The sequence below is a fragment of the Manduca sexta genome, chromosome 21 (assembly GCF_014839805.1).
Source record: "Manduca sexta isolate Smith_Timp_Sample1 chromosome 21, JHU_Msex_v1.0, whole genome shotgun sequence".
Taxonomy (NCBI): Eukaryota; Metazoa; Arthropoda; class Insecta; order Lepidoptera; family Sphingidae; genus Manduca; species Manduca sexta.
The window spans coordinates 7,195,532-7,208,299 of record NC_051135.1 but is presented as its reverse complement, the minus strand read 5'-3'; the positions used below and the strand labels follow the sequence as shown (position 1 = coordinate 7,208,299).

Here is a 12,768-nt window from a genome sequence, read left to right as displayed (position 1 = left end):
TATATGCTTTTTAATTCGGCATCATAAAGAGGACCAAAGGTAACCATTTGATTATTTTAAAGTGTACGCAAGCCGACCTTAGCAACATAATATTTGTATCGTTCTTTTCAACGGTTTTGGGCTACTTGAAAAAATAGGATAAGTATATGAGGGTAATTTAGAATCCTTCTATGCTTGTCATTGTTCTGAGGGTGAGCCGGTGTACTGTGGATATTTAGCAGTCGCGAAACACGGGTTTTATATATCATTAGATAATGTTAGCAGTGTAATTATTTAATAACCATAATTATGAAAATCATGTTTACAACTAATTTTCTCTACAAAACCCTATTGAATTAAAACTCTAAAGCACCAATAACCGTTAATTATCGCGTTTAAACTAACTTTTATTCACGTTGCGTTTCGCGTATCGTATAACAAGAGCGTCAGTCGAAAGCAGTAAGCATTATCGAGTACTGTAAAATTGTAATTATAATTGATAACTTTGTTGGAAATCTACTCTCACTCACTAGTTCTCACAAGTCGCTTCTCTAGAATCTTGACAATGACAGTTGTGACCACTTCATAATGTCAATATGTCATTTTGCAAAAAAAAATATTTCTTTTTCCCTAATAATTTCAACGTGTCTGACTGATACTAATGAGAAATAAAACTTTATTTACACTTTAAATAAAAATCGGTACAATCATATAGTACATAATAGTACAAACACAACGTAGGGAAAAGTAGAAAGAAATCAAGAAAAATGTCTAATACCCTGGTACAATATGTTTTATTGCGAAGTGACCTTCTAAAAGAAATGGGATGGTCTATAGGGGCCCTGGTAGCTCAAGCATGTCATGCATCATCTGCAGTGTTGCATTTAAATAAGGACGATGAATATACTATACAATATCTAAATGATTTAGACAATATGCACAAAGTTGTTTTGGAGGTAAATAAGTGTAATACTCTTCAATTTGTGATTTCTTGTCTGACTAGACCCCAGTGCTAGGTGTTGTTGAACATTTGTACTGTACTGGGATTATTAATTAATTGATTGAGATGATTGACTGGTTCTTTATGCAGTATAGGTATTGCATATAAAGTATAAGTTCTATTTATGTATTTGCAAATACGTTAAAATACGCCAGTACCTTCATATTTTAGTATTTCTGCAAGTAATTATTAGCCTATTAAATTTCAAAATATAAACACAATATAGCAAACTTTATTCAGCACTTGTGATTATGATTGAATGACATGGATTCATGTGATAATTTTTTTAGGTACCAAATGAAGAATCACTTAAGAAAGTAGCTGATAAATTAACAGAGAAGTCAATAGCTCACAAACTGTGGATTGAGCAACCGGAGAATATTCCAACATGTTTAGCAATTAAACCCTATCCTAAAGAGGAGGTGAAAAAATTTGTAGGGAAATTTAAATTGTACAAAGAGACTTTATCCAGTTGAAATATTGTGAGCTGTAATAATGTTTTCAATTTTTTTACTGTTACTGTTGAAGCTAAGCTTGGTATAAATCTATTATAAGTATAGCTTATTAATAAAATTACTTTTGAATAGATTTGAGGTTTTTGAAAAATTGCCATATCCAAAATCAAAAATAATAATGGGTTTATAAATTATTTATGTTACAAGAACCCAGAAATTGAAGTGGTTTACTAGGAACTAATATCCTTTATTAAATACTAGCTTTTCCTTGTGGTTACGCCTGCATGTTAAAGTCTTCCAAGATAAAAGACCTGCTATATTTTCTTTGGATAGAAAGTAGCCTATAACCTTTCCAGGATCTTAAACTATCTCCATACCAAATTTCCTGAAAATCCCTTAAGTAGATTTTGAGAAAATCAATAACATACAAATAGAAAAGGGGACTTTGTTTTATAATATGTATAGAATATGTAAGTGCACTTCAAATTCCGATACAAGATGAAATATTACCTATCAAAAAAATACATTTTTATTTTATTGGCTCTATGTATAATGTCAACTGTTAAGTACACATTGGGTAGAGTAAACATAATATTAAATACCCCAAGTGTGCTCTATACATTGTAGAGACCAACTTTATGCAGCCATTTTACAGGTGACAGACCTTATGTAGATAGAATTGTGTTAGAGCAGGGGTGGCCAACTTGGTAAGACCCAAGATGTACTTTTCACTGATGATACTCTGTGCGATCTACCAAGCTACATACATCTTGAAATCTTAAATGTAACAACATAGTTCACAGTACATAATTTATTATTATTTTGATTAAAAAATTGTACAAGACAATGCGTGCAGCAGTTAGTGATTAGGTATGTTGCGCGGTCTGTTCTACGTATTTATATTTTTGCCTTGCCACGATCGACTGGTCTTGTCGCGATCGACCGGTTGGCCACCCCTTTATTAGAGACTTGTACCAGTTAGGATTAAGTGGCGGCACGTGACCTAATGGATTTCATGTGCATATCATTTTTTTTTCGCGTCCAAAACGCGTTTTTGCTGCGGTCACTTGGGGGGTGAGTGGAATGGTTAGGTTACGGGAGTATAGCATTATTCGAGCGATTCGCCTAAATAATTTTCTATAGTAAAGTAGTCTTCTAACTTGTCGACATAATTTAATATAGTGTCCAGTGCGTAAAGCGCTCCGGAAATAAAAGCAACGCACGCGGGCGACGACGACGTGCCTTTACACTCACGCTACCATTCACTATAGTGAATAGGTACTTTGAATAAACGGGCAATTTATTACAAACCAGTGTTGCCAGAAGGTTACATTTCTTACATTTTTCGTTACTTTACTTTACTGACTACTGACCCCCTCGCGTAACATGTAAGTAATTTTTATATTTAAGGCAATTTTCGTAACTTTTGAGAACAACGAGATTTGTAATACAACATTTTTATTGTAAACAGTTTATGAACGCATTTCTATTCAACGCATCCAAATTGAACACGCCTAAAACTGGCGGGTCTAAAAAGTATTTCACTCCATATCACACTCAGAGATGGCTCGCCATAACAATATGAAACGTATCTTGCATATATTAAAACTTGATTTTGCTTTGAGTGTGCGCGCGCACATTTTCTACTAGGCAAGTCCCCGCGGTTTCGCAGCTACAAAAATGCTTGCCCAAAAACGCGTAAATAAAAAAAAAACAATAATGTAACTTTTGCAGCAAAAATGTAACTTTTCAGGAAACGAAACGTAACTTACGACTCAAGGGCCCTGGCAACACTGTTACAAACAAAGAGAGTATAAACACCCGTTTTATCCGTGAGAAAATCTTTACAGATCGGCAATGCCTGGAAGCGGGCGTGCGTCTTATACTATAATAGACATTGGCGTCGGACTGATTTCCGTCAGATATGAGTTAGTCACTTCGTCTCACTCGTCACTGCTATACGTGGTCGAAATATTACTTATAGTTCTTTTGTATTGTATGTTACTATAATTAATATTAGCTTTTATGACCACCTCAAGACATTTCACTCTGAGCCCCATCATTGGCAGGTAATACTTACTCTCAAGTCTCAGTCTATGGGCCGTTTGCTCGCTCGTACATACATGAGGAATATAAAAATATTTAATGTGCATACTGCATAAGTAATACTTATGAATATAAAAACACGAATTAGAGACAACATTATATTCTTTGGTTGTGTTTTAATTAATCTGACGTAACCTTTTAATTAATAAGAAATCAACCGATCTCAAAAAGCACTAAGTATAAGCAAACAAAACATATGTAACTTAAGGTGGTAGCTCAAGGTCCATTTTCATACATTTTGTTTCGGCTTTAATCTGGGTAACTAAACAAGTATTGGCAAGTAAAGAATTTAAATTCACGTCTAGTTAGTGATTAGTTCTCGCAGTTGAAGAAAACGTAAAATAATTAATAATCATGGATATTTCGGCCTTTAAAATTTAATATGACGAAATTTTAAAGGCAGAAATATCCATGATTATTAATTATTTTTACATTTTTCTTTCAACTGCGAGAACTAATCACTAACTAGACGTGAATTTAAATTCTTTACTTGCCAATACTTGTTTAGTTACCCAGATTAAAGCCGAAACAAAATGTATGAAAATGGACCTTGAGCTACCACCTTAAAGTGTAGGGTTTTTGTAGTTGAAAAAACGAATCCAATTAAACTCAATAAAAAAAATAGTTAAGTAAGTAATTATTATCCTTTAATCTTGAGAGTGACCCGGTGCATATTCGAAGTTGAATGTCAAACGAGAATATTTTGCATACCCAAGTACTTATTGTATCTATTTGTACTAAACCTGACATAAAAAGAATCATCCCAATCTATTTTATTTTGAGGAATTCCCTTCCACGTCTTAAAAGTTCAAGTACAAAGAACAATATTCATAATATTATGTTAGCATCTTGAACCTTGAATCTAACACAAAGGGATTTACAAATCGTAAGTATTTGATTTCCAGGACTTTTTCTCTGCATCTAAGTCCAAGGTCGCATAAGTACCATTTGGAATTAAAATGGGACAATTCTGAACGTTTACGAAATCCAATACAAAATCATACAAAATAATCATTTGAACTAGACTACGCAGCAAAAAAATATCGTTGAACAAAGTACCTACATAAAATAATTGCATCGAATTGAATAACCTCCTTCTGATGAAGTTTGTTAAAAAAATGTTACGACACTCAGTTCCGCTCGTGAGAACCGGCTGCAATCTATTTTTCACCAGAATATAAACCTAGCTGATATAATACCGAAAACTTTTATACTAAGAAATTATAACTTATTTTCGGAAAGAAAATAAGCAAGTACTAAACTTTGATTAACAATTAATTTATCGTAATATGTACCTACTAAATCATAGATATAAAAACTACTAAGTAATTGTCTACTTTTATACCTGTATTAAACAAGGCAACAACATTCAAAGTTACTACCTATACCTACATCATATTATATAACCAAAGTCATATTATTCTAGCGTTGTAACCTTTAGTATGTTTTCTGCCGCCGCTTGCGTAGGTGGTTTCCTTTATATTTATATATATATCTAAAAGTATTTACTGTGTAACATATTTTTTCAACTGTAACAAAATGGACAAGATAGATATTTTAGTTCTTGGCGCTACTGGCTATACTGGGAGGTTTGTGACAAGTTTTTTTGCAAGAGTTCTGAAAGATCCTGAATACAGTGATATAAAATGGGGAATTTGTGGACGATCCAAGGAAAAGTTGGAAATATTGAAAAGTGAAATATGTGGAACAGGTGCGCCTATGTTTTGTATATATTCCGGAAAAAACAACTTACTTAAGTACTTACCTATTCAACGAAATTATTTTATATGATCTAACAGTACGATAAAAATTACAGTCCATAACTTTGTGTTATTTAATCCTTATTACTTAATTATTTATCTAATACCTACCTATTTTCTGGCAATTCCTATTCAACAAGATACATATTTGGAATTCCCGCAAAATAATTTAATCAGCATTAAAAGTTAGTGTGTTAGAATGGATAATACGGCTTATTTATATTTCAAGCATAATAACTACACAGCTTATTATAATAATATTATGTTGGTACTTGGTAGGTAATTGATATTGGTAAGTCACATGGTATAAAGTTTCAGCGAGTTCGTAATTATTTTGAAAAATGCCAGCTCTTTGGCATAGTGATTAGTGACAGCTTACCTACATGGGTACTCGATCGCATTGTCCTAGGTTCGAAACTCAAATCAGAAAAAAATGTGCATGTGTTTTAGTACGATACGTTCGTAAAAATTAAAACAAATATTTCTTGCGATATTCTTAAATAAACGTATTGTGGCAATTCCGTATTGGAGGATAAGGGTAGGAGAAAGATCTTTTTAACCGACTTTACAAAAGTAGGAGGTTCTCGATTCGACTGTATTATTTTTATAAAAATTAAATAAATACTTAGTACTATAAAAATATTATAAGCGCATTTTGGGTTATTGTAGTTTAAATTCAGCACACGTTTTTAAAACTGTATAAGTTCGACGACCTTGTTTGTCTATTGGAAACTAAGGTACGTGTCCACAAAGCCACAAAGTAAGGCCGCCAACAATGCAACTTGTTTGAAATATTAGTTTGCATTAGTTTCCTCCTACGTGTCAACTAACCAGTACATCATACTTAATTCAAACATACTCCTGCTAAATGCATACCTGCGCGTTGCGTGTGTATTAACGTGAGTTATCATGTGAATGAAAAAGTAAGTAGGTGTACATATGTTTACGAGACGATTTAGGTATACAAGAATGTTCAATTTAAGTCTAATTTAAATTTAACCTCCAAATATGAAGTTAATATACATACGTACATAAAGTCAAGTTGTGGTTGATTTTGAAGTAGTTTTTTATTTGTGTTAATAAAGTTAATGGACACGCTAAGTTAACTTTAAATAATTTAACGCCCCAAAAATAGTAAAACGGCATAGGTTTCAATTTATGTCAATGACACCGTGTTACAAATGCAATTCCAAATTTGTACGATGCATAAAATAGGTTAATTGAGGCAAGTGATTGTAGCTGTTGGTTGAATAAGTGTATATTATATCCGCCCGGATAGCGAACACCGTACACAAGATGTCAAAACTCGCCACAGGGGCCCGTGTAAGTGTGTCGCGTTCCGGGATCAGCCTGTGTATATCAGGTTTCAACAGGCCGGCATAATCGTGAAGACTGCCAAGGGGTAATCATCTCTCGTCAGTGGACACTGTAATGGATCTCCGCTTACCATCACAATGTGGTCACTTTGACATGCACGTATAAAAAACGCAAAAAACTAGTGAATATGTAACTCAAATCAAGGAACATCAGGCAAATTCTAAAGGAAGTTTGAAAGAATTTACATTTTAATGAGGTGTTATAAAATGACCTTCCTTTTTTCCCGATGTTTGTCCGTTAAGCGGTTGTTTTGATAATAAATAATGTTAACCTTACTGGCACTAGATATTCACCTAGCGTTAGTTGGTATTTGATAACATATCCTATGTTATAATAAAACACGGGCAGGTATATTTATAGGTGACTTTATATTATTCATTTCTAGGAACAGATGAATCTATAATCGTTATACTTGAGTGCGACATTACAAATAAGCAAGATTTGAAGAATGCTACACAAAGTACCAAGATAATTGTTAATTGTACAGGCCCATTCGAGATTTTGGGCGATTCTGTTCTGAACAGTTGCATCGAAACCGGAACTCATTATGTCGATATATCCGCTGAGTTACATGTAAGTATAATTTAACTTTTTAGTGCAGGCAATGAGTTGTTAGCGGGAAGTTAGATACAGCTAACTTCAAATCTATAAGAATATGGATAAACACCAATTATTGTATAAATTACAAATAAGGAATTAAATAATATGGAACATCTTGTCATCGTATAAGTATTACTAATTAGGTTTAGGTACATGCATTTAGAGCTAAGAGCTAAGCGTATCCCATAGAGAACTTAAGAACGTTTTATATAAAATTTGTGATTAGGAATTAAAATGACACACACTTATTTGAGGTTGACTGTACCTACCTGATACACGTGTGTTTTACCTTAATTTAATAAACATACTTGTGCACTATAACATCTCCAGGTTACCTAGCTAATTTTCATTAAGATTCAAGGCTAAAAAGAATTCAATTTAGCTTGAACGAAATAAACAAGGACTTCCTTTCCTTCTTTCAATACATGACTCGATAAAGCAAATCCTCAAAGTACTTACCAACATTATTTAACTTATCAATAATTATCAAGGATGCAATTATTAAATGTTTGCCGTCAAAATAAGTTGGTCAGTTAGCATAATAAGATAAGTACTTACTTATTAAGTTTGTTGCTACTAATACATTGTGTTAATGATATTCAAAGCATACTTCATCGTTCTACATACAATAAAACAATTTCACGAGCGTCCCCTTTGTGACCAAGAGACAGAGTCAGGGACACACGTGCGCTGACTTTTAAACTGAAGTACCCATCTATCTCCCAACATTTTATGTGTCATTTAACTTATTAGAAATAGCCGCTGCAAAAACAAAACGATTGAAGTTGATGTGTATTAACAAAACATCGGATATTCAAAAACATGAACAATGGAAACACGTAATATAGCTAGTATATCATACCGACGTTGAGGTTGAGTTCGAAGCGGTCAAGGAGGAACGGTCTTAATTATCCAAACAGGTTTTTTGTGAGCGTGCACCGAATAGTTTTGTAGGTATCGAAGTTATTTATGTGGGTACAAATATGATGTATTTACCATATATTTGATATCTCAGTTTAATACTAATTCATTTTTGTTTACAAGTTTGTCTTATTGTTATTGAATAAACTCAATTAATAGATAGGTCTGTTCATAAGATTGTACGCAGTAATATAGGTAACTAAATTGCCGAAATCTTTAATGAAACTGAAACTAATGGACCCGGCAGATTTTGGCCTGCCACAAACCACATCTTATGTAAACTACCTTTCATATTTTACGTCCCTACAACAGTGCAACCTATCGGGCCCAAAATTGTCTATGATTCTAGCTTGCTAAACTCTCGCCAAGAAAAAAAATCGGTTGCTTATAGAAAAATCAGTTAGGAGATTTCAGAGATTAGAGAGTACAAATTGCAAACTTTACTCGTTGATTCTTCAAAATTACTCTATGGTATGGACCTTGCCCTGATAATTAGAAACACAACAAAAAAGGTCTTGGTCCTTTCTAGCCGTTCGAGCCGTACTCAAGTGATGCTCTTACATACACGTGGCATCTGACTTTTATTTATATAGATTACTTTGATCTACTTAAATACAAATCGAAAACAACTTACCGTTATTATTTTAAACTAAAAACTTCACGGCTCTAAAATATCACGTCGTGAAATCCGCATACATTTATTTATTAGATTAAATGAATATAATAAAAACGATTTCATTTATTTACAGACTGTATCATAAATAAATGATTTATTTCAGCAAATGCTAAGTACATATCACAAATACAACAAATTAGCAGAGGATGCCAATGTACTCATAGTCCCGTCCTGTGGATTTGCGTCTATTCCTGCTGAAATTGGCTTAATGTATTTGGAAAAACATTTTGCAGGTATTTAATTTTCTATTTAAGTAAGTAATAATTATATTTTTAATACGTGCATTTTTCTACATAAGTAATAAATATAATTTAATACGTGTAACATAGGAAGGTATGAAACCCAGATGTTACAAAGATTGAGGAATCAAAGAGATCAAGTTAATTTGTCTGTACTTTAGGTACTTATGTATTTAAAATTTTAAATAGATTAAGAAATTTCTATTTTCTATGCTGGTTTCCGACTACTGCTACTTCTAATAACAAGGGCAAAATTCTTATATTTTTTTTAAGTATGTAGATATACCCAATTTCTTTTAATTTTCTCTCATCTTATAACATTTTACGAAGATAATTCTAGCGAACATAATGATTCTATATTTCAGGTTTGCCAAAAACAGTGGAATGTTATATCAGATTAGACATGCCAAAAAAATGTCAATGGGGTCTAGGAGACCACTGCCTTGTACATTACGGTACTTGGGAATCCCTTGTCCATGTTCTGCACAAAATGCCGATAACCCTTGAGTTGAGGAAAGAAACTTTGGGTGACATCATTGAATCCGAACCGCCAGAACTAAAAAGGTGAGTGTGACTGAGGATTCAAATTTGGAACAGGTTGTAATGCTTCTGTTACTTATATTTAAATAACATCTTTATTTATATATTTTACGACATGAAAAATAACAAAATAAGTAGTAAACGTAGGTGTGTACTATCAGCCACAAAAGTAATTATACACATTAAAATTTTCAAATCTTCAATTTTTATGTCCATAATATAAACAAGCGTTTTTCTTTACTAAAATAAACTTTAAAGGGCTTATTTTATTTTTTATAAAGAAGAATAATATTCGATTGAAGTTAATTTTAATAAGCGTTTTGAAGTTTTGAATTTCTTGAGCTACTTTTCTGGCGGACTATACATTATATACTTACATGGCAGAAACTAGAAATCCATGACTGAGACGCTATAAGTATCAATTTTTTTATAAAACACAAACCAACAAATCACTGATATCTTTGCACCAGGTTGACCTTCGTAATGAAGAAAAAAATTCAAATTATTGTTTACAGGTCATTCTTGCACAGAAAAGACGGAAATTTCTGGTTCCCGTACCCAGGCCCGGATACTGATGTCACTAACATGTCACAAAAGTATTTACACGAAAAAAAACAGAGAAAGCATGTTTATGTCAAGAATTATTGCCTCTTACCAAAGTTATTTCACTTTTTAGTAATAATGGGAATGTATTTATATTACTACCTGAGCAGATTCAAATGCTTTAGGAATCAGCTGTGGAAACACCCGAAATTTTATTCCCTTGGATTTTTTTCTCATAAAGGTCCATCAGAAAAAAATAGGAAAGGAACACATTATAGCTTTACTTTAACTGGGAAAGGATGGGATCACAATACCCAAAGTGATGCCACACCAAATAAATCCTTATCTGTGAAGGTTCGTAGATCATTTTTCATTGAAATATTTTCGTTACCTACTCTTTAATTTCATCCACATTAATGGAAGTTATTTGTTGCTATTAGGTACTCTCGTTTCAAGAATAGAGAACACTTATATGTTTAGAGTGCATTGGATCAAATGTATTCATCTATAATTTTGATAAACAAATTGGTTGGTTATAAGAATTGAGGCAGTTTTTGTATCTATAGACTCTAGAGTCTACAATCTAGATCAAATGTAACTAGGTCATTATTTGCTGCATTACCTACAGTAGGTACCTATATCTATAATATAAAAAAAAAATTACAGGTCTCAGGAATCGATCCGGGATATGAAACAACTGCATTAGCGCTTGGTGTGTCTGCTATCACACTGCTTAAGGAATATCCGAAAATGCCAAAGTAATTTGATAAGTACATACTTAATATTTGAAGTAAAAAATGTTGTCGCCTTGAAAAACATATTAATTATTTGTAGCTAAGAAGTTTATTGTATTCTGTAGAGAAGCTACAACCCTTAAACCGCGAGAACGAATCGAACGAAAAATATGCCACATGTTTAACTCATATCTTTCTTGCAGTCATTTTTGGTTAGTTAATTAATAAATTAATAAACCTTATATTATTAGGAATGATGAGACGTTAAAAAAATAATTGAAATCTAATGGAAAAATTTAAGAATTTTCTACCTGGCTGTCTCTACAGGGCCGTAGCTAGGGGGGAGGGTGCATTGTGGGGCAATCCCCTACCTTAAAATACTAATGCCCTACCTTAATAATAAACTAAATTGTACATTAAGTACTACTCAATGAAAATATATGGAGCAGCGGGTTTGTTATTTTACGATTTGGAAGTTAGTCCCATACTAAGAGTTATTTGTATTGATGGGTGAAAACACCCTCTTTCGAGATTTAAGGGAATTTCGTTAAGTACAATCTGTATATTACCTTAACAATTATGTAAGTATTAACATTTTTTTTACTCACGTTCACCAGTCAAGAAAACCAAAAATCGATTTAGCAGATCAGATGTAGTAACATTTTTATTTCCGCCCTGCTTGTAATAACAGCTGCCCTACCTTAAATTCAAGTCTAGCTACGGTCCTGTGTCTCTAAGGGTTGATTTTAGCCAAAGTAGCCCCCATGAAGGACTATGTTTTTTAATGTATATATGTAAGTTGAAAATGTGGAGAAATTTTCGACCGACCTTAGAACCACGAAGTTATCTGTTTAGATTTTTAATTTAAAGTATTAGTAAAAAAGAACAACTAAGGATAATTTTGTTGCAACAAAAAAATATCGAAGAAGTCTTCTACTGAAAAAAAAACACCTTTAATTGTTCAAATCGAAAATTCTCAAGAATTCAGAAAAATATAACTCGAAATCTAAAATAAAATGAAAAAGTATAGGTAATCCATTTCATTCATTGAAAAAGTTTAAAACACAAGGGATAACTGACGAACTAGTGAGACGGCTGAATTCTATAAATGATGTCATTGGATGAAGTTCTATTTATGCAATTTTGTATTTATCTTAATTGGATGTACCTACTACTTAAGTAGTAATTACATTTATGATTTTTATTTTCAGAGGCGGTGTAGTAATGCCTGGTGCTGCATTTAGAGAAACTAATATCATTGATAGATTAAATAATAATGGCATGAAATTTGAAATCCTTTGAACAATAATTCAGACTTTTTATAGCAAAGGCCGACAAAGTAGCAAGTAGTGTCACCAGTTAAATTAAGTTGGGCCACTACTATCTATAATTAAGATTCATACGTGCACTGCCGAACATAAGGGAAAGGAATAGGGAATAACTACGAAGAGGAGCGGGGATGTTCTTATATAATGGGTCACTGGAAATCTATAAATAATAGAAACTCAAACAATGTGATAACAACTAATTTACTATAAGTACATTCAATTATTTATCTATATAGGTAGAGACTTTATAAAGTCACCTACATTTAAAGTGAAAATTATTAAACGTTTTGAAAAAATTGGTAGTATTTTCTTTCTTTTTTACCTAAATTACTGGAATTAAAACTGGTTAGGTATTTATATAAAAAGTTCAAATATATTTTAGGCTACTTCTGAAATATTGGAAACCTAAAAAATAAGAAAATTCACTGAGTGAATTCTTTTAAGATATTTATAAAAAAATACAATCAAAATTATATCTTTTTTTTTGTATGGATTTTGCAAAAGCTAAGT

General features: G+C 32.4%; 2 protein-coding genes across 3 annotated transcripts; both read left to right on the top strand.

The window, feature by feature from the left end:
* Positions 1 to 540: 540 nt before the first annotated feature.
* On the top strand, positions 541 to 1,567 carry LOC115444291 (putative peptidyl-tRNA hydrolase PTRHD1). Its single transcript, XM_030170018.2, has 2 exons — positions 541 to 935; positions 1,270 to 1,567. The coding sequence occupies exons 1-2, from the start codon at positions 747 to 749 to the stop codon at positions 1,453 to 1,455; spliced, it is 375 nt and encodes a 124-aa protein (XP_030025878.2). The 5' UTR covers positions 541 to 746; the 3' UTR covers positions 1,456 to 1,567.
* A 3,403-nt stretch (positions 1,568 to 4,970) lies between these two features.
* Positions 4,971 to 12,554, top strand: LOC115444298 (saccharopine dehydrogenase-like oxidoreductase). 2 transcript variants are annotated; one of them, XM_030170026.2, is made up of 7 exons: positions 4,971 to 5,251; positions 7,069 to 7,250; positions 8,978 to 9,107; positions 9,479 to 9,677; positions 10,169 to 10,550; positions 10,863 to 10,954; positions 12,142 to 12,554. In XM_030170026.2, the coding sequence occupies exons 1-7, from the start codon at positions 5,080 to 5,082 to the stop codon at positions 12,230 to 12,232; spliced, it is 1,248 nt and encodes a 415-aa protein (XP_030025886.2). In that variant the 5' UTR covers positions 4,971 to 5,079; the 3' UTR covers positions 12,233 to 12,554. The 2 variants fall into 2 exon arrangements, with proteins under 2 accessions (XP_030025886.2, XP_030025885.2); XM_030170025.2 differs by having other exon boundaries at positions 4,972 to 5,251; positions 7,063 to 7,250.
* The last annotated feature ends 214 nt before the right edge of the window (positions 12,555 to 12,768 follow it).